This window comes from Salminus brasiliensis, chromosome 5 (genome assembly GCF_030463535.1).
Source record: "Salminus brasiliensis chromosome 5, fSalBra1.hap2, whole genome shotgun sequence".
In the NCBI taxonomy this organism is placed as follows: Eukaryota; Metazoa; Chordata; class Actinopteri; order Characiformes; family Bryconidae; genus Salminus; species Salminus brasiliensis.
In genome coordinates, this window is record NC_132882.1 from 39,921,703 (window position 1) to 39,943,459 (window position 21,757).

Sequence of the window (21,757 nt, forward strand, 5' to 3'; positions counted from 1 at the left end):
GCCGTTGAACCGTTAAAACAGACATTGGCTGGAGCCAAAACACACTAATGTATCAGCAGTAGAAGTGCATCCATTGATATAGTACAGTGTCAAAACGTGTGTGCAACTCAGCAACACAATCTCTCTTACTGTGAGTAGATGGAAGGAGCATCAGCAAAAGATTCAGCAAAGCTTTATTAAAACTGACTCCTCAAACCTCCCAACAATCAGCAGCCATGGACTATCAGGATAATGACCCTAAACACACCTCAAACTTCAGCAGGTGCAAGCTGCAGCTTTTGTCATGGCATTTTACAGTCCCCCGATCTAAACATCATTATGTGGATAGACCTTAAAAGAGCGGTGCCTGCAAGATAGAATAATCTAATATGCCTATAAGCACTTTACAATGACCCGCATCACTATTCACAGTTATAGATATTTTTGACCAGTGCACATTTTTGCATGCTACTGTATGGTGTTAAATAAAACCAGCAAATTTCACTTCTTTTGGCACAGCTTTAACATAGGCTGTTTTCTTGTTCCGAACTAACACTTCACTAAAACATCCTGCAGAGGGCGATAAGCGCTTATGCAGTGCAGCAGAAGCAAAGCAGCCTGGGTACTTTGGCTGCTTTTCAGGACTAAATGAGTGATCATTGGCTACTTTCTGGGTCTAATGTTTCTATTACAATATAAAGTAATAGCCTCGGTAATTCACCTCGCAAACGACTATTAATGTGTCCCTCACTCGGAGAGGAAAAAGGACCGTTAACGTTAATGGCTGATGCGTAATTATATGCACTGATTCAGTTCTGCCGGTGCTACTATACACGCAGACTGCAGCGACATCATGTCCAGGTGAGCGTTTCGAAGGGTACGAAATACTCGAAAATAAGTCTGGAAGCTGTTAAAGACTATAGAGAATTACAGTAGCCATGTTCATGTTTTACTATTATGTAAACTTCCCGATAATTTATATTTTGTTTTAAGTTTTATTCTAGATTTTAAGCATTTTAGGAACATCAATGAGGTATTACTAGATACATCATAAATCAATATCGATCTGTTTACAAGTTATCTGCAGCGATCACTAAACCTTTTCTCATTTGACTTCATTTTTTTTTTTACATGTCCAACATAAAAGATACGCTATACAGAAACCAAATTGAGTAAGTAAAAAAAGTCAAATAAAAAAAATATATTATGTGTATTAATTTTTTTATTTTTAATGATCTACTATAATTTAAATGTTATTATATAATTAATTGCTACATAATTATTAATTTAAAACATTAAATGATGCTTTATATTAACGATTTTAAAATAGCACAGGGGTTTTCTTGTATCTGCACAAATCAGTAAACAACTGATTGTATATGAGTAAAAACAGCGATTCCAAACTTTTGAACGCTAGTGTATACAAGTAGGAGGGGGAGAGAGAGAGAGAGAGAGAGAGAGAGAGAGAGAGAGAGAGAGAGATGCCCTATCAGTCGCTGGCTTCGCACAAATGCTTAATATTCAATGACCTATCACCCAAAACAGCATTGGGATACGTCAAAACCACAGCGCTTCATTCAGCTTCAGAGGAAGGAAGCCCAGTCGTGAAAGGAGTCGATGCCGGGAGGACAGCCTGCCTCTGTTCTCTCAGTCAACACTTCGTCAGCCATTGTGAAACTTTTTTTCACTTTTAAACACACACACGGTCGCGGACGCGCGTCTGTTGTAAAGGACGGCATGGACGGGCTCCTCGTATCGTATGCAAATGTCGCTGCTGACGTCGCTGGTCATGTGGCTTTTGGCGTAGATCCCCCTGCGCTCGCGGATTTTTTTTCGGCCGTTGTCTTTAGGGTTCGGTTCGAATCTTTACCGTTACCGAACCGAGCCGCTCGCCCCGCGCTCGGAAAACGGGGCCACTTTCGGGACGACGCTGCTCCACACACCTTCGCCTCACACTGCTCCGTACGTGGTCGGACAGGTAAGGGAAAAAAGCCGCCGAATTAAATATTCCCCTCGCCTACAGAACCAGCAAACAAATATAACCTAACCTCACCCCCCAGAAAAAAAGTTCTAACCGCTGCGTGCGCGCTCGCTCTTTCGCTAGCCAGCTAAGCTAACTGAAGCCAACGGTCTGAACTCAAACTCGGTCGATATCGTTTCTTAACTTATCCATTCAACTTTGTTTTGTCCTAGCCGTATTGTGGAGAAAAGTGGACATGTGAGGGGGGAAAATCGTCCTCACTCCGCTGACCCCATAACCTCTTTTTTTAAAGACACATCCGCGCGGTGGTTTCTAACGTTAGCTTGGTTAACGCTATTTGGTTTCCATTATAAAACCTCTAACGAGGGAGAGGGACGCGAACATGTCTTCTGCTCCGGTGGCGAAATAACCAGCAAAAATATGGCTACCGACGTCGACATGGCGTTCCGTCGGCTCAGCTGAGCGTATAGGTTTGTAAATTCAACTTAACGTTAGCCCCCCCCCCCCGAGGGTCCCCGTTCGCCCCGTTTATGCTTTATTCATGCATATGTATGAAGCGAACGTGGCTTGCAGACTTCTGGAAATCGCTAAAGCTAGCCGTAGCTACTTTGATTTTTTGGGGGGGAGGCAGGCGAGGGAGGGGGGTCCGAGTCGTGTGATGTAGGCAGCGGTGACGCCTTCTTCTAGCTACCACACTGCATGGCTCAGCTACACTGCAGCAGCCTCTTCACATCTCTGCTGCCCCCCCTTCCTAAAACACACTGGCCACTGGCTGGCAGCTGGCTGGCTGACTGGCTGGCTCAACCGATAAGTGTGTGAAATGTAAGCTAGAGTTAAGCACGGATTCCTGTCTATCTGTCTTATTATTATTATTATTATTATTATGATTATTAATAAATGGACAAACTAGGTTATGAAGATGTCATACAGATGGCTTTAGCCTACGTGTGCACGTGTGTGTGTGGTGTGGGAGGGTGTTGTGAAGTATTTTTGTTCAGATATTTAGGTGGATGACAAAAGAGGACTGCATCACCCGATTTATTTCAAAGCTAAAGGAGCAAGGACAGCCTAGTCCGGGAATGCAGCGCGAAAGGGGTCGCCCCGGGTGTCAGAATCTTCAGCTCAGTGCTGTGACACAAGTGGAGATTTCCTAAGGTGATGTTTAGCCATGATCACGCTCAACTTATGAAGAGCTTAATAGCTGATAAGTTGCAAAGAAAGAGAAAATCAGCCTGGGTGGTGGTGGTGTGCTTGAGCATCCTAAGGGAGATGTCTCACGAAAGATGAAAAATCAGACATGTCCAAGTTTTGTTAAGCGGATGTAAACTCCTCCGAAGGTGCTGTTCATTGCTCAGATGGACCGACTAACATTGAGTCTAAATGTGATGCTGCACAAATACACGATGTCTCATGTGTCCGCTGGTGCGACTGTAGGTTTTGTTGAAATAGTGACCATCTCTCTTAGTAGCGTATTGACAAGTTCTAAATGACTTGGTGGCGTACTCGGATTCTCTTGGAGCGTAGCCTGAGGGCTCAGTTACTTGGTGAAGGTAAAAGTTCTGTCTTGTGAGTGGCTCACAGGTAGAAAAGTTTTGCCCACTACAAACTTTTTATCAGTGATCTAGAAGTAGAGATTAAAGTCTATCCAACCATAAAGATAATACACACTCAAGACCTCAGTACTGCTTCACTGGCTCTGGCACGAATAGTGTTTCTGTGCCAGGTGACTGGCTGGTTTCAAAATGGCTGCCCGCGTTCATACTGAAGAGCTGACGTCTTTGAGGAGGTGGTTGCTGCCTCTGCCTGTAGCTTGTGCCGCGGGTGACTAAGCCAGCAGAGTCGCTGATGTCATAGCCGTGGGCTGGGCTCCTTTTGAAAGCTCTGTGTTCTCCGTCGGTGGTGGTCATGACTTCACTGAATGGAGAGCCTCTTTGTGAGGGTGTTTTTGCCTCTCACTGAGACCATGGTTTTTATTAGTAATCCTCCACAAAAACATGACTTCCCTTGTATCGGTGTTCCTAAAGAGGTACAGCGGATTGTTTCAGCTTTAGAGACATCATGTCATCTTGTCCATCATTAAATGTAATGCAACAAGTTATGCCTGCTTATTACACGGTCACATTTTAGCAGCATTTAGCATATGCTGTGTTGGACTGACTGTTTCATGACTCTACTGTTAGTCAGCTGATGCATCAGTCCGATTTGGTCACTGGGGTTACAGTACTGTCCCCTGGTTAAAAGTGAAGGTTTTTCTGTGCTGAATAAGTTGTGGTATGTTATACACAATAGGTTGTGTTATTGTGATGCTGTGGCCCAGTCTTTTTATTTGTTTATTTATTTATTTTAATCTGGAAAATGATTAATTGTTGGTGCTGAAATTGGTACCTTGCACAAAATAGCAGCCCTCTGAGACCATTTTTCCCCCATTTCTCTCCATGCAAAATACGATCTGCTCTTGGTCTTTGTGTTACTTCATAGCTTTCTGGTAGGCCTAGCCATTGCAACAGCTTGGTTTTGTGGTCAGGGAGATGTTTTTGTGTGAATCTGGAGGAATGCTTTGGATCGTTGTCCTGCTAGCAGATCCAGCAACGACCCAGTTTTAGCTTCTTGGCAGGAACGGCTGCATTTTGCCCTGAAATATTATGGAACAGGACTGTGTGTGTGTGTGTGTGTGTGTGTGTGTGTGTGTGTGTGTGTGTGTGTGTGTGTGTGTGTGTGTGTGATCCCCTGGGCCTTTGGAAGCTAAGCAGCCCTGTATTACCACAATACACAATCAGCAACAAAGTTAGGTTCCTGTCTGCATGTGCATCTGCATACATTTTTTAAATTTATTTTTTAAAATAAACAATTTGATGCATAATGATATACACTGTTTAGCCATGACATTAAAACCACTGACAGCTGAAATAAATAAACATTGTTGTTACAGTGACTCCTGTCAGTTGGGTTATTGCAGCAAGTGAACAGTCAGTTCTTGAAATTGTTGTGTTGGAAGCAGAAAAATGGACAAACTTATGGGTCTGGGCCACTTTCACAAGGACAAAATTGTAATGTGTAGATGACTGAGTCAGAGCATCTCCAAAATGGCATTTGTAGTAGGATGTTGCTGGTATTCTGTGGTTGGTACCTACCGAAAGTGGTCCAAGGAAGGATGTCGGTCATGAGCACCTAGTGCTGATTGAAGCCTTTTATGGTGGGAGGTTCTTTAGAATCCATGGCTTGACATGTCAGAACTGTTGCACGGCAGCACAAGGAGGAACTACACAATATAAGGCAGGTGGTTTAATGTTTTGGCTGATTGGTGTACGTCTGCTGTGATGTTTTTATTATTATTTTTTTTTACATATTTTATTTCTTGTGTTGATAAGAATGTAGGTAAAGTATCCCAGGCATGGAGAACTGGCTTTAAAAACCCAATTTTTTTTCTGTTCACAGAATTGTGACCCATCAAGTTAGCTGTAATATCTGTTCCAGTGTACTTTGTGTGCTTACACTGATGACTTTATTACAGAGACATCAGTTGGTTTCTATGGGTTTGTGTAGTCTGTTGGACCTTTTATACTTTCCTTGGCAGTAATGTAAATTTTTGCTGACATGTCTAAATGGTTTTATTGTGCGTTTGATCATTCATAGAATAATGGATGTCTGATGTTTCTGTCTATGATTGTACTTGCACTGCCGTTATTTAGATTTGATCTGAAGCGTTATTGGTGTATGGTATCTGTACTAGGTTTATGGTGGGGCTGCATGATATTGGGGGGAGGGGGGGATTACTTTGCTATATTTTGCTGTTCTGCAGTTTGTATTGGGATATTAGAAAATACAGGCATTGTCACCAGATTTCTCCAGATGTCAATGATCGAACATGTAATTTAAAATGAGAACAGTGCAACACTGTTGCAAGTTGTAGTGTAACGTGTGATTTATTATTATTTTTTTATTTATAAATTGGCCTTATGTGACATTGCATTGCATATGTCCTGCAATGGGTCTGTTGTGCGTGCACACATTGCAATTATTATGCTAAAACAATGTATTGTGCAACCCTAGTTTGATCCTGAGCAAAGTATCATTATCTGATTGTGTCCCCTAGCTATTTCCATTTGATTGTAGTATTGTGGCTCTACGGATAAGGGTGGGCATATGAGCAAGCTGCCAGAGGTGGTCTGAGAGGATGCTAGCTATCCTATAGACTGAGAAGCTTCTCGGTCAAGATTCATAGCACATTTTTCCAATAAGCATGGTACAGAACTTTAGGCAGTGTGGTACCTCTGCAATGAGGAACACTGCTGATGGTAGAGACAATAAACATGCTTGTTATACTAACTGTGTTCTAACTGTATTTGACTTTTGTTGCTATACAGTGTTCTTATGGTGGGCTTTCTTTCCCCCCTTTCCTAGATTTTAGCAATTTTGGCCAGTGATGATTCACTCACTAAAGCTGTTGTTCATGTTTTGCATGGCAAAACATTCACTGTGTGAAAAACGAGCACAACATACAAGACATACACAAAAGTGTTAAAAGATTAGAAGGCGCACATGCTGTACTGTTGTGCATTTGTCACAAACAGGACATTTCTTGACACACATATATAATCATTTATATTGTGAAAACAATATTAATAGATAATATTTATCCCGGATTTGTTAGCTTGAGTTTGTCTGAATAGTCTTGACTGGCTGGGCCACTAAAAGCTATTCAGCCAGCCAGTCATTATTTGACCAAATGTGATTCTTCACTATTTTAGGTGGTCCCAGTACCAAAAAAGTAAAAAAAACAAAAAACAACAAAACTTCAACTTCATCAATCCACATAACTTGTTTCCAAAATGTATCAAGCTTGCCGATTAAATGCAACATTTCGTTCTAATGATTTTATGAATATTTGCAGTGCCGTGCAGCACCGCTCAGGAGTCTGCTAACCTGAAAGTCTTCTGCAGGTTTTGATTAATTGTTCTACAAATAGTTACCTTATGCAATATAGTTCATGACAGCTGATTATTGGGTATTTAAAGAAGATTTATAAAGCTTTAAAATTTGCATCACCTTGTCTTTTCTGACAATGATTGTGAAGGGTGTGGGCAAATCTGGATGTTTGCCCACAATGACCTAGGGTGGTATACCATTTTGTTAGGTGTAACATGGTATGAAAATTGATGGTTATCACACCATTTGCTTAATACTGGTATTGGGGTTGAAAGTGCACCCGAACAGAGAATCCCACTATTTTCTTACTATTGTCAGAGTATTAAAAACCAACCAACCAATCAGTTATTTAATAGAGAAAATAATAAGCAAAATTAATTCATAATGAAAATAATCATTAGCTGGAAACACAGTGTTTCAAAAGCACTCCACCTCCACCATATAAAAAGGACACATTCATCACCTCCATTTTGAGGTGCACCGTAGGATATCATTAGGGGACGAATGTTCCGTTGCACTAGTCTAATTTGTACTTTGAGAGACCTAGAAAATGGCTGAATACTCCTGTTAATTTATTGAATGTAAAACTAACAAGGGTTGATTTGAGAGACATCCTTTGTCTTGTGCATTTGCCAGTGTTTAGTAACTGTGTGTTCGTGCATGCATGCTTTGGGACAGGGGGACAGCGGGGAGGAGGGAACCAAGAGGCCTTGGGGAAGCACCAGTGCTGAATTTCACTTTCCCCCCCCCACCCCTTCTTCTTCTCCCCTTCCCACCCATCAGCAACATGAAACTGTGGCTCCTCCTTGATTCCACATTAATACATTAATGGGAAACCCTACAACGGGATGTTGATCGTAACCTGTCCTAAAACTAAATTAATTGTGACTGACGGAGACTATTTCCCTGCGTATAAGCACTGTTGGAGTAAACATCACTTTTAGCTTGGGCTTTTGTAATTGCTGAAACTTCATTAGTGGTATGGCAGATTGAACAGCAGAAACGCATTGAATGGGAAGGTCTGATTTGGCCAGTAAATTGCACTTATTTCCATGCTTCTGCTTAAGTGTGTGTTTTATTTATATATATATATATATATATGTATGTGTGTGTTGAAAATGACAACGGTTTTCAGTCCCATAATGATGATACTCACTGAAACATGACCTTGAATGCCATGTGCTTCAGTGCCAGCTTTAGCACAACGTAGGAAAATAAGCACCATATTATAAAATTTTGTGGAGGAGTAGCATCATGTTTTTCATACTTTAGTCCTAAAACCGAGCCACACATTACACGTCGGGCACATAACAAAAGGAATATCCCTACAGCCTCACTGTGTTTATAAATAATCCAGTCACCAGTCTTAACATTTTTCATTTTAGTTGAGTCATTAGAGAAGGCCTGACCAGTGGCAGTATGCATGCTTTCTGTTAAATATTGTCAGGGATTTAGGTATTTTTATTTAACACTTTTATTTTTCTGTCAATCTGTTTGTTGTGGATTGCTCAGCTGCACCCATTCGTAAAAGTGAGGTATCCTTTATTATATATCAGAATAACACAGAGTAATACTGCTGTTTTTAGACTGCATGTCAAAGTCCAGTCTTGGAGGGACATGGCACTAAAGAGAGCATTGTACCTCATTAAATACCTGATTTAGGCTAATTATCAAGGCCTTTATGAGTTTGCATTAGTCTCTGCAGAGCTTGGTTAACAGGAACTGTTTCCACACCTTTGTTTTAGACTGCATGATCACAAACGGTTCCTTAATTTGTGCGGTCACTGAGTTATGCACGGTGTCAAAATATAAGCAGTATTGCTTATTTATATTGGGATTGCCTTCAATGCAACTTTTGTGCTGATAATCATTATTCAAGCTTACATTATCTGAATTAAATAACACACTGGCTTGTTTCCAGGACTCCCTTACCCAGAGTTGCAATGTAAATAGCGTTACTTGCTCTTTAATGGATCAAACTGTGATTTTAGACAATACATAAAATAGTTACCTATTTAAATAACATGAGATTAAATAAAGGCCACATAAAAAATAAGAGCAACACAGATTAGCCAAATTCTAAGTTATAAATAACTGATTTATTTGTCTTTATATTTTGTTAAACGCAGGTGCCGAACGAGACTGTATTTCAGAGGAACAGTGGTGGAGAAGCAAAAGCTTCTGCACCCATACATCACAAGCCCTGTTCCCAGGGGAGACCATCTCTGATAGGTGAGCTGTGTTTTTTTTTTTTTTTTTTTTTTTTTTTTTTTTTTTTTTTTATTATTATTTATTTATTTATTTATTTATTTTATTTAAAGCACTTTAGCTTAACAACACAGGGTCAGACCAAGGATATAGAAACCTCACATTTAGTTCATGCACCTGGCTGTCGCCAAGATATGCTACGTCAGGTGTACTAGGTGTGATGCAATGCATAATTGGTGTTTGCTGCTAGTATCAGCTTAGCCTAGCTTTAGCAAGCCAGAGAGCCAATCATATTGTTGCCTGCTTCTTACTCCAATACAATTCAGTAGTAAATGTCCTATTTATTTCCTCTTCTACTATATGCACATGTTTATTGTATTCATTTTGCCTGGTATTAAAAATATATATTATATTAGTGTGTTTAGTGTCTGATAATTGTCTGTTATAATACATTTTTACTGATCTTGGTACCTCATTTGGCTGCTAGTTAATTTAAAAGTGTATATAGATGACTTATTATTACACAACTATGCCCATTTTGTGTGTGGCATTAACCTGATCACTGAACTCCCACTGGTAAACTGGAGCATTTCTGTGGTTTTAGTCTTTTAACCAGCTGGGTAATGATAGTGATGTAGTTTATGTGTGGCTTTGCTGCCACAAAAACAGGGGAAAATAGACGAACAGATGTGTAATACATGCTCACATTTTGCAGGCCTTGTTTGGAGGTTCGCTGTAAAGTAGATCCACAAGCAGACAGCTGCTTTGTTACTTTCTGAAAACATGCCTTACTCTTGTAGGCTGTAAATAATGTCTCGTTTACCTCCTGCTTCATAGCACCCAAAAGAGACAAGATTTGATGTGGTCGGGCTACATTTTACAGTACAGAACCCCCCACCCTTCCACCCACGCACATTAAAAGTAATGTACAACAAATCTTAATGTAAAGCCATTCCAAGATCATCATGCAGTATAAAGGTTTGTTAGTTGGTTTGCAGAGTGCACATATTGAGATGCGCATTGGGAGTTTAGAGCTGATTGAGACTTGTTTCAGTGCATCACAGCAAGTCCTAAAACCGTTTGTTTAGCAGGCAGGTGCTTTCATTTGTTTTATGGATCATTATCTCCAGTAAGTCACTTGATGACATGATTAGCAGTCCTAACTAGATGGCATATTTTGTCAGCCAGTTAGTTTGATTTATGTTTTAGGCACAAGTTAAAGTGTTTGTTAATAGGTAGTTAAATGTGTTTAATATGCCAAAATGGTTACCCTTTGTTTCAGTTTTCATTTAGAGCGGTTGTGAAGAAAAGGATGTATTCATCCTTTATATGATGATGCAAATATAAGAATGAAATATGCTTCTGGGTATAACGGTCTCAATTTCAACAAAAAATATTTTTTATTGCTTAAATACACAGGCTTTAATGTTTTAAGCAAGATTACTTTAGATTTCAGTCTTTACAGTTTAAAAATAACAAGGAGATGGTCCTGAGGCAAAGGATTGGGTATGGCCAGTTCTTAGTAACACCTTTTTTTGGCAAGCATGTTTTGTTGGTTTTAATTCTTCCAAGCAACAAAACTTCTAGTTCTATGAGATTATTGCATGTGCTGCTCTTTTGAGCTCTATCCACAGATTGTTGATGTTTAGGTTGAGGTACTGCGAGTGCCATCGGAAAACCTTGAGCTTTTTAAGAATACTCCATTGTAGATATTGAGGTTGTGTGTAGGATTATCATGCACTAGAAAGCATGCCATTTTGATTTTCAGGGGTTTTTTTTTTTTTTTTTTTTTTTTTTTTTGGTAATTCATTTATTTATTTATTTTTATACAGATGATGTGATGTTTGCTTTCTACATATGCTTTGTATAGGGAAATCATATTTGTGCAGGTGTCGCTGCACAGTAAAACAGTGCACCACCACATCACAGTCTGCCAATTCTTCCTGAAAAAACATTTGCAGCTTTTTAGCAATCCTATAAGCAATTCTCTTGCAAACATTTGTTTGTCTTCCAGACCTCAACTTGACCTCCACTGTTCTTGAAACCGCCATTTCTTAATTACACTACAAACTGAAGAAAGGGATACCTGAAAACGCTTTGCTATCTTCACTCTAAATACACTAATTTGGCTTAACATGTTGAAAAGAATGGTTCATCTGTAACTTTATGCCTTTCTTGAAGTCACAATTTACTCAACTATTCACGGTAACAGAAATCTTAGGGTGCCTTTTGCATGTCACTGTATAACGTCTCTAGGCTGACTCATTTCCCTTTTCGAAGCTGAAAAGTGGTGAACAAACATGTTTATAAGCATAAGCAGCAAACTGCAAATGTTTGCCGACATAAAAGCTGTAGGGGCAGTGTTGAATTATGATGATTTTCTTTATATCAAATGTAGCAAGCAACTGATGCAAAAATGACATGTAAAAATCCATACCTAGATTCCTGGGCATTGAATATCTAAAGACCCAAAATTTAATATGGTCTGTATTGATTCCACTTTATTTTACTCCGTAGTGCAAGGATTTACTCTCTTTTGATTTATTAGTCAGTATTGGAAATACTGAAGCCTAGGGCCCCTTTGTAGGGTCTTAAGCTTCAGAGTAAACATCCATTACTTTATGGTGGAAATATATTTCTTCATAGGCTACAATGTGGTCTTTTGCAGAGGAGTTTACATGTTTGTGGGATATGTGTGATTCAAGCCTTTGGATTCTGTGACTCAGCCTTACAGTTGGATGTGAGTTGTGCCTGCATGAATCTTGTGTTTCTCAAAGTGGTGACTAAAAGCAGGCTGAAGGCAGACGTGATGTTGGTCTAATATACCTACAAAGCCCAATAGTTAACAGAGAAGTAGAAACAGGTCGGTTTGAGCAGGTAAATTAAAACGTGACTGATGGAAGTGTTGGATTTGATGCACAGAGTAAGGATAATAGTGACTGTGTTTAAGCGCTTATTTTAGAAGCACATTTCTTACAACCTCTGTACAAAGGTTATGCTATTCCCAGTAATACAAATAAGTAGTACATGATTTGTGCACTTCTCTTTGACTCTGGTGGTTGCGTATTGGCTCCTAGTTTGTGCATACAGAGGCGCGGACAGTGTTAGGTTCAGTGTTTCTCCTATATTGGACATTCAGATATTGCAGTTAGGCAGAAACATGGAATCTACACTATGACTAAGTTTTAAAAAAAAAATAAAATAATTGAATTCTTGATTGAATTCTTCATTTGCCAACGATTGGGCCAATGCTTAAACAGTTGGGCCACTTTGGCATGAACTGTTGTTTAAAAAGTTCTGTAAATAATCATATTCAAAGATTTTGTCCTTAGTTAGGAACCCTTCAGCCAACAATTAACGCATTCAAATATTTGAGTGTTTCCATTGCCTTTACTAAAGAACCATTGAAAAACCTCTTGTTACTTACTGGACTGATGATTCTTTGGCTGCATCTCTGTTTTTGCTCTGCGTTTGTTTGGTTCTGAAAGTCCCTGAGCCAAGCTAGAAGGGAGCTGAGTGAAGCTGTTCTCATGATTTGTATTTTATTTTAAATGATGCTGGAGATTGCAGATGGGTTTTAATATGCAGTCATTAAACTCTGTCCATGTTCTCTAGTTTTCTACAGTCACCTAGTTTGAATCCAGAATGATCGTCTCTGAATTTGTGTAGCGATCAGAAACAGGATTCATACTTTTGTTTTATTTATTTATTTGGCTTTAGTGCAAGATCAATTTAGTACAAGGCCAAGTGGGATCTGTTAATTGTAATGCTGATATGTTAAGGAGACTAGCCTGATAACTCCAACTGTTTATAGGGTGAGGACACCCTTATTCATTTGTTTATTTATCCTTAAATCCTAATGGGGCCATTTTGGTTAATAAAACTGCTGAATGCAGTGTGATTAAGCCAAGTCATGCTGATTCTCCACAATCATAAATTATTTTGTACTATAGAATCCTAAAAAAATAAAAAATAAAAATAAAAATCTGGATTCTGCAGAGTTGATCCCATTAAGCCCACTGCGCTAAACATTCCTGTGCCCATCATGGTACACTGAACAAGCATTGACTCTGTACTTTGAAAAGTACCAGTTTTCTAAATATGCAGCTGTGGCATCACAATATAATAATAGTTTTGGTGAATTTGTTTAATGCTGCATTAAAAAAAAAGGGCTGTATACTTTGGTAAACCTAATTAACTGCTTTTTAGATCTTCACAATATTCGAAAATGTCACATTTTCAGTTCATATTATGTTGCCCTAGTTGTCAAGTATGTCTTCCGTCATACATCCCAAACATTGTAAGTTTACTGACGTATATTAGGGTCTGTTTTTGGTGGATAAACTTTAGATGTTGTAGTTCAAAACTGTTTTGCATCATGTCCTGATTTAATACCAAGTTGTATGATTGCGCTGGTAATCCTCACAGGCCTACGAGTCAGTATTTTCTATGTAGATTAATGTGAGTGGCTTTATTCACCAAGTCTGCTCTGCTTGGATTTCAACCCGAAAGAATCGGCTCGGCCAAAAATAGGAATGCGGAATGTTCCTCATCTGGATCTCTGTTGAGAAAATCCCGCCCACCTGCTGCTAGGCCGTTTCCATGGCAACTCATGAGTCCAGATTTTTCGAGCCTTGTCCCCAGGTACACCAAAAACTGAAGAAACCTGGGGAGATAACTTCTGAAGGTGTCCCGAGACAGGAGTTTAGGGTTTCAGAAAGAGTCTAAAGTGGAGCAACATTATGTAAATGGTATAGATTGTCCATGAGCGCAGAGTCACTTCAGGACCTCTAAGCCTACAGTTCATCCTAATGTTAGGATTTGGTTTTGTTATTTATGCAGGTCCTGAGATGCTGTTTATCTTACCATGTCATTACTTTATGTTGAGCCATGTGTTCTGCATGCTGTGCAGTCGCGTCCTGTCTTTGCGCCTTAGGAGCCAGTAATTACATTTCTGAAGGCCTTGTTTTGCATGTGTAAGCAGTCTCCACTACGATACCCCACACATCTGTCACCATATTGCTTTTACAGTATATTTTACTCATCATGCAGCTATTAAATAGTAGAGCAGTGTGAAGGCCAATAATTTGAAACAGTTGTTTTCTTCACTTCATGCCTGTATTGTAGCAGCTCTGCTTCTGGAGTGAGCTTTTGTGCAGTGCTGCAGGGTTCCTAGGCCCCATTTGATGAGATTTAAATTAATTCTGCCTCAATCCCAAATTCACCCCCCCTGCTGCGCTGCACGGTATTAACAAGGCTCAGTCTCCGCCCCCTCACACAGCAGTTCCGCAGCAACATCCTCCCATGGAAGGATGCGGCTCAGCCAGTGGAAAAGCACACAGCGTTGGCTTCTTCCTCTCTCTGGCTCCCACATCCACTCTTTATATAACATGCTTATTTAAACGTGTATCAGATATGGCTAGTAGGAGTGGAGCGTAGATATGATCCATAATAGAGAATCAGTGATTGCACTATAGTAGTGATCTTGTGTTACTGATGTTTTGAGCCGTGTATACAGTCTTTGATGCTAAATTGAGTGGGATAAAAAAAAAGCAGAAACGTGTATTTAACATTTTGCGTCTGGGTTATTGTATTATTTGCTTACAGCTTGATTTTAGGCAACGTATTGAATCAAGTTGATTTCATTTCATTACTTCATTTCTGTTTTGTTAGAGTAAACAGTGTGTGTGGGGGTAGTTGACCTGTTACACCTGTCAAAACATTTCTGAAAGATTTGTAAAGTGGCTTGTCTTGTAACACAAATTGGAGATTAATTTATGTAAATGGATGAGACCTTATGCATTCATTTTTCTTTGCTTTTGCTCGATGCTTGAAGGCAAGAAAAAATATTTATACAAAACAAGCATATTTTGTGTTTCCTTTTCTTTGATTTCAACAACAATCCACAGTGCAGGCTAGAAAAAGTAAGTGAACCCTTGAATTAAAATAATCGGTAAATCCTCTTGAAGCTGCAACCACTTCCACCAAACGTTTCCTGCAGTTTGAATACAAATTTTGGACCAGTTCTTTCTGCAAAGTATGTTTTTATATCATTCGTTCCTTGCTTTTACTGCATTTTACTGCATCTACATATGGTTAAGGTGAGGGCTCTGACTACTTTTTATATGACTACTTTTGAGTCATTGTCTTGATGCATCACCCAGTGTTTCTTCAGCTTTAGGCCACGGACTGCAGCCCTTGCAATCTTTTGTAAAATGTTTTGATACACCTTTCAATTCATTGTTCCCTCAGTGATCACAAGCTGTGTGGCTGTTCTTGCTCAGTGTTACTCTAATAGTGGTCCAATGAACAAAGACTTTTGCTGTTACCCTTTTCAGGGGGGCCTGTTGTGCTCTTGGAGTGACCTTAATAGAATGCCTACTTCTAAGGAGAGTAGGAGCAGTCCTGAGTTTTCTCAATTTGTAGACATGTTGATTTAATTCTGATAGATTATTTTACCTTTTTACAGCATTATGTGTTTTGTACTGTTTTGCATGTTCATTATTAGAGTGAGCAACCCTGCCAACCCCTGTATGTGTCCAAGCAGAACCTTATGTAAATGTAAACAAGCCACTTTAATTCCCACTGGTTAAACTGTTTTTTAACATTTGCCCCTATATTTGCCCTTAGCACAGTAGTCTTAAAAACAAACAAATAGACATTGGTAATAGCATCCATCCGCTGTTTTAGGGTGGTTCTCCTGGAGTGAGTTTAGGTTGAGATGTGAGATGACTGTGGCCTCATACATATTTCATTAGTCTCCACTGTACTGAGATGCACTTGGGTCACTACAAGCCAGAGGAAGGCTGATGCTGGACCGCCAGCCAAATGTGGCACAAGCAATTTTTTTTTTTTTTTTTTTATCCCTCTGCCAATCACTTTCTTTTTCCATTCTTATTTAAAACCTACAAGGATCCTTTTAATCTGTAGCTGTGATGCAGCTACAGTCTCCGTCTATGCAGTTGCTATAACCACAGCATAAAAATGAAGCTCGCCTAAATTTTTTATGAAGCCCAGCTCAGACCATGACTGGACAGACTTGGTAATGAATCAAAAAGTTCTCTACGGGTCCAGTCCAGAATGGTGAGGATCCACTAGTGAAGTGTACTATAACAGCCTTTTCAGTAAATGCATTCAACTACAAGTTGCAGCCATTGTGCAGATGTACGCACATACAGCTTGTCTAGTCTCTGCAGGGAAGTAATGCCAATAGAAAAAGTCTCCTGAAGCAGATAAATGTGTGTATATATTGTGTAATAAAAAAAAATAAAAAAAGTAATAAAAATCCATTGTAATATGTAATAATTTCAGTAATGTATTTACACAGCACAAAAAAAAACTCTCTACCTATTCCTTCCCTCCCAAATTCTAAATCATAGCAGCGAGGAGAGTTTAGTGTGTTTAAGTGCAGTTTTACCTTCGAAAGCATCTACATTTTTAACCTTATTGTAGTGTGATTGTAATGGCACCCATGTGTTTGTGGTCTCCTCCATAACTGCCCGTTGGCAGCATAGGACGAATTTAAAACAGTATTCCAAATGAACAGTCCCAGTGATTAACTTGGGACACGAAACAATAGTTTCATCTCACAGTAAAAACAGTGGTATGTGTATTGAGCAAAGTACAGAAGATTTTTTTTTTTTCCCTCAAACTGTATTACTTGAAGATACTTGCCTAACTATGTTGAGGAAGCTGTCTATTCCTCATTTAAATTTTTACTTTATCCAGGGACGGTATCATTTCTTCGGCATTGGCAGCAGGCATGCTGCTAACGTTAGTGGCAGCGGGTGCAGGGGGCTTGGCTATCAGTCTTTTAGGTCTGTTGTGTTTACTCAGGTTAGATGTGTTTTCCATGGCCAGCTTTGCATTTTGAGTTACAAATATTGCAGTGTGCGCATGTCTGTGGGAAGTTACCACACTTAAAGCTTACATTTAATTCGCCATTGCCCTCACTGTGTTACACTTGAACCGAAAATTGATCCCGATTGATTTGATGTGAAACGATACTCTGTAGTACTGGTGTAATTTGATCGATTCCTGTAAAAGTACAGACTTTGATACTCTACCCTAGCTAGACGGGGAAAAAGTCCCCCAGCTGTGGAACAGTTTATACAGACACACATCATTTCTGAAAAAGCAATGGATAAGCGGTTGTCCCAATTCTGTTGTCCATATAGTGTAGAATGAATGAATGAATGAATGAATAAATATATATAGTAGGACATAGATTCTGCTTTTAAAGCACTGTTAAATCATCACAGCTGTATTTGTTTTTATAATGTCTTTGTAGTGTAATTGAGAGAGCTGACCTTTTCCACAAGAATGTATTTTTGAACTTTTGTTAAATGTAAAATGTCAGTGTGTTCTCGGTGAACAGCTTCATAAATTATAACAAGCACATTGGCCCATCTCGTTCCACATCGGTAGCTCTTGTGCAACAGCGAGGTAGTAATTGTAGAGATATTTTACAATCGTTAAATTAAGTATGCTTTAATTTCCTTTCCTGTACTAATACGTTTGTCAATATGGCTTATATGGAGTTGTTCTTTTCTTGTCGTTTTAGATTGTGTGGCCTGGGATGCAGTCTCATGAAGTCGGCCACTGCAGCTGACATTAAAAGTCAGCACATATATTCACCTTTCGTCTTCAGACAAAGATCCAATCACCATTTACCAACAGTCCTCCATCAAGGTTGTGCTGTTACAGTCCCAGACTAGGTCATGGCTAGTCGAAGAAAATCCACAACCCCCTGCATGATCCGGCAAAGTGATTTGGTGGAACAGGATGATACGGAAGAGTGTGTGGACAGCACAGTGGAGAACGGATCCTCACATGTGCCTACCAGTGAGAGCTGGACTGACAAAAAGAATCTTGCAAACACTACACAGGAGATAACTGAGCCGGAGAAGCCAGAGGCACAAATTCGGCCTCAGAAGAAAGTGCAGGGTGGCTATGAGTGCAAGTACTGTACTTTTTCCACACAGAACCTTAATGAATTCAAAGATCATGTGGATTCCAACCATCCTAATGTAATTCTCAACCCTCTGTACTTATGCGCAGTCTGCAACTTTAACACAAAAAAGTTTGACACGTTAACGGAACACAATGAGAAATGCCATCCTGGAGAGAGCAATTTCAAGTTCAAAAGGATCAAGCTGAACAGTCAGACCATTCTGGAGCAGACCATTGAAGGGTCAAACTGTGCAGTACTCTATGATGCATCCAGTCCTCAGTCTGCAGAAGACTTGTCTACTTTTCCTCTGAGCAAATCCATGTCAGTGAAGATAGGCAGGCCAAAATTTGATGGCAAGCGAACAGTGGTAGACAGTCAGATGGATAAACTCACCCCGGAATTACCCAAAAAACAGATCACTGCAGTGAATGTGAATGGAACTGTGTTAATCCCAGACGCAACACTCAAAGACGGACTCTCTCACATAATGCCATCCTTACAGCGCCCCCCAAACTACAGTTTAGTACCAAAAATTGCTGTCCCTCTAAACACTGCAAAATACAACGCATCCCTGGATGGCAACCTGACTCTCATCACTTCCTTCAATAAGTTCCCGTACCCAACCCAAGCCGAACTCTCCTGGCTCACTGCAGCTTCTAAACACCCAGAGGAACAAATCAAAGTCTGGTTCACGACACAAAGGCTAAAACAAGGCATTAGCTGGTCGCCAGAGGAGGTTGAAGAGGCACGCAAGAAAATGTTCAATGGAACAATTCAGCCTGTTCAACAAGCATTCACTGTCTTGCCTGCTCAGTTAACCCAGTCCACAAAAACTTCACAATCCCTTCTTCAATCCCTCCCTTGCCACGTTCTCGGACAGTCCGGCTTGGTGTTGACACCAGTTGCAAATGGGTCCACTGCAACATGTGGCCCCCTTGCACTCACTGTTGCAAATCATACAGCACAGGCTGTTAAGAGACCCCTTACAACCTCTGTGGTTGCCCCTGATGTAAAGAGGCCTTCAATAATCCAAACGGTTCAGGCAACTTCTAAATCTGCCTCCCCTACACCCAGTCTTTCTTCAGATTGCAAAAAAACTCCAGAGCAGATAAAAGAGCTCACAGCCAGCTATACCCAGTGCCAGTTCCCCGATGACGAAGAAGTGTACCGTCTTATTGAGATGACCGGCCTTTCCTGGGGAGAGATCAAAAAGTGGTTCAGTGATCAGCGGCATGGAAATCATAGGGCAGGGCAGATACTAAAGAATGACCTTCCATTAAAAGAAAACCAGCCTCAGAAACCTGTGGCCACACAGTTCCCCCTTCTGGAAAGAGTAAAGGGCAAATCTTCTGAGCAAATGAAAATGTTGGAGGAGTGTTTCCAGAGGAATAGCTTGCCAACACAGGCTGAGATTGAAAGCCTCGTGGCTGACACTAGACTGTCCAAAACAGAGATTGATGGGTGGTTCACAGAGCGCCGTGCTCTACGGGATAACCTTGAGCAGGCTTTGTTTAACTCCATGGGCTCCAAAAGACTAGACAGAGGAACTCTGAATGGAGTTCATGAGCAGGAGGCTCGAGCAAGGTCTTCTCCCCTTTCCCTTCCCCTTCTAACCACCTCTGTATGCCCCGAAATCGACCTTAAGTCTCTTGGCCTTCTAAAAGAGGTTTTCTCACAGACGCAGTGGCCGTCGCCAGAGGAATATAATCAGCTGGAACTCCAGACAGGGCTAGCTCGCACAGAAATTGTCCGCTGGTTCAAGGACAACCGATCTGCCCTAAAGAATGGAACCTTGGAATGGATGGAACAGTTTCAGAATCTAAGCAACAAGAAGCACAATGGCCAGAACAGCTCCTCAGTAATGGAGCCAGCACAGAGTGTTTTACAACGACACTTCCCGGATGCAAATGTACTTAAAGGTGAGGCTGTAGAGAAGCTAGCAGAGCGATCAAAGCTCACCAACCAGGACATAGTGAATTGGTTTACCAGTAAACTGGCTCACGGCATGCCAGACATCAGCAAGAGCAAGGACCAACATGGGCAGGCGAGTGCGGACAATGGGAGATGGGTTAAGGTTTCCATGGCTGCTGACAATGAAAGAAAAGATTCGGAGGCTCCGAGAGTGGCTCCAGACCTTGAAGTGCTGACAGCAGAACACATAGTGACTGGATGAACCAAGAAAGGTAGCCCACTTAGTCTAGTACTACCATCACAGTGGATTCTTTTTTTATACATATATATTACACACACAGATGCATACATACACACACTTGCGCATAGAGAGCATTCATGTAACCAAAGCCTGTTTTTAGGATCTGCTCTGCAAGTTCGATAGTCCGTTTTCAATTTGCTCTATCATGATCAGTGTCCATTGGATGGCTAAGGGTAAATGTGCATTTTCAATGTTTTTTTGTTTTTTTTTTCCCCCATTTTTGCAGGACAAAACAGGAGCTGCTATGACTAACCCTAAAGAGGGAAAAGAAAATGATCGCATTGACATATTTGGAACCAATGATCTCCTATCCGGACTCTGATGTTATCAGAGAAAAGAAGGATGAAGAGAGTATGTGAAGCACTGGCCAGGGACTGACCATGGAGTGCCAAAGTCAGACTGCTATGTTACTACTTGGGTGTTCTGTTTTTTTTGTTTTTTGTTTTTTATTTTAGAAAAAGGGCCCTTGTAAATATTTTTTCCACAGATTTGTAAAGTTTTCTGAGGATGAGTTTTGTTACATTTATAATACGGTAGGTGTCCCCAAGCCATTTTGCTTAACGCTTACAATGGAATATTTAGTCTTTTGTCAAGGGGCGTTGAACAGAATCACCTGCTGATAAACATGGTCACGAAGGCACTTAACTTTTTCGAGTGGACTTAGACAAGCGGTGCTCTTTTGGACAACCATCTCATTCCTGAAACGAGGTGATACTATGGACTTTTCTTTGGACCATAAAAGAAAAACAAAAAAAAACAAACCCATTTGCCTGCAGTCTCCTACTGTACTTCGACCGCCAAGGGGACAGATCCACATGGTGGACATAATCAAACTGAATTCAGTGCAGCGATGCACAAAACATGTAACTCATCTTTGCAATAGTACGATCACAGCAGAATCATGTTGGCTGGCTTTTTTTCTGGTTTTTAAGGCATAGATTTATTTCAGCGTCTCAGCTGTGTGGCCTGCTTCCCAACAGCTCTGTGTATTCTTTTTCCCGTCTTGCCACTGCTCAAGTGTCATGTTCAGACATGTATCAGGACAAACTGTATTGCTATCGAGAATCATGCTTGCTCTTTCTTAAAGGAAAACCAGTCTGCTGTAACTCAATAAAACACAACTGATCGAAAGGCCGTTCAACGTCTGAAACTTTTCTTCTGTATGAATCTTTCCTGAAGTAATTATGTCATCCAGGTCATTGGCTTTTGTGTTTGTGTGGCAGTTAGTAGTTCATCTAACCAAGGTTTATACTTGCAATTACATAACCAGTAGTTACACAGAACCTTAAGTAACATTTTTATCCAAATTCCTGTTTGATTTCTTTTTGGCCATATGGCTCACAATATCCTTTACAACTGCATACCACTTTTACTTTAAACAATTTTTTTAATCATTTTTTTTTTTTTTATTTTATTATTATTATTTTCTTCAGAAGAAAAATGAACAAAAACAAATGATTCATCACATTCAATCACACAGCTACAGTGTAAAGCTTTC

General features: G+C 40.2%; 2 protein-coding genes across 5 annotated transcripts in view; one reads left to right on the top strand and one right to left on the bottom strand.

The window, feature by feature from the left end:
* dtnbp1a (dystrobrevin binding protein 1a) overlaps positions 1 to 21,757 on the bottom strand; it is a 187,409-nt gene that overhangs the window by 106,858 nt on the left and 58,794 nt on the right. The gene's annotated exons all lie outside the window — the stretch shown is intronic.
* On the top strand, positions 670 to 21,394 carry zhx2a (zinc fingers and homeoboxes 2a). 4 transcript variants are annotated; one of them, XM_072680349.1, is made up of 4 exons: positions 670 to 840; positions 9,016 to 9,118; positions 17,658 to 20,230; positions 20,486 to 21,394. In XM_072680349.1, exon 3 carries the CDS (start codon positions 17,815 to 17,817, stop codon positions 20,218 to 20,220), a length of 2,406 nt encoding a protein of 801 aa, XP_072536450.1. In that variant the 5' UTR covers positions 670 to 840; positions 9,016 to 9,118; positions 17,658 to 17,814; the 3' UTR covers positions 20,221 to 20,230; positions 20,486 to 21,394. The 4 variants fall into 4 exon arrangements, with proteins under 4 accessions (XP_072536450.1, XP_072536447.1, XP_072536451.1 ...); XM_072680346.1 differs by lacking the exon at positions 670 to 840 and adding an exon at positions 1,575 to 1,957; XM_072680348.1 differs by lacking the exon at positions 670 to 840 and adding an exon at positions 3,045 to 3,115.

Excerpts from the sequence above, each read along its gene's own strand:
- zhx2a (XM_072680349.1), top strand. The coding sequence starts at position 17,815 with ATGGCTAGTCGAAGAAAATCCACAACCCCCTGCATGATCCGGCAAAGT.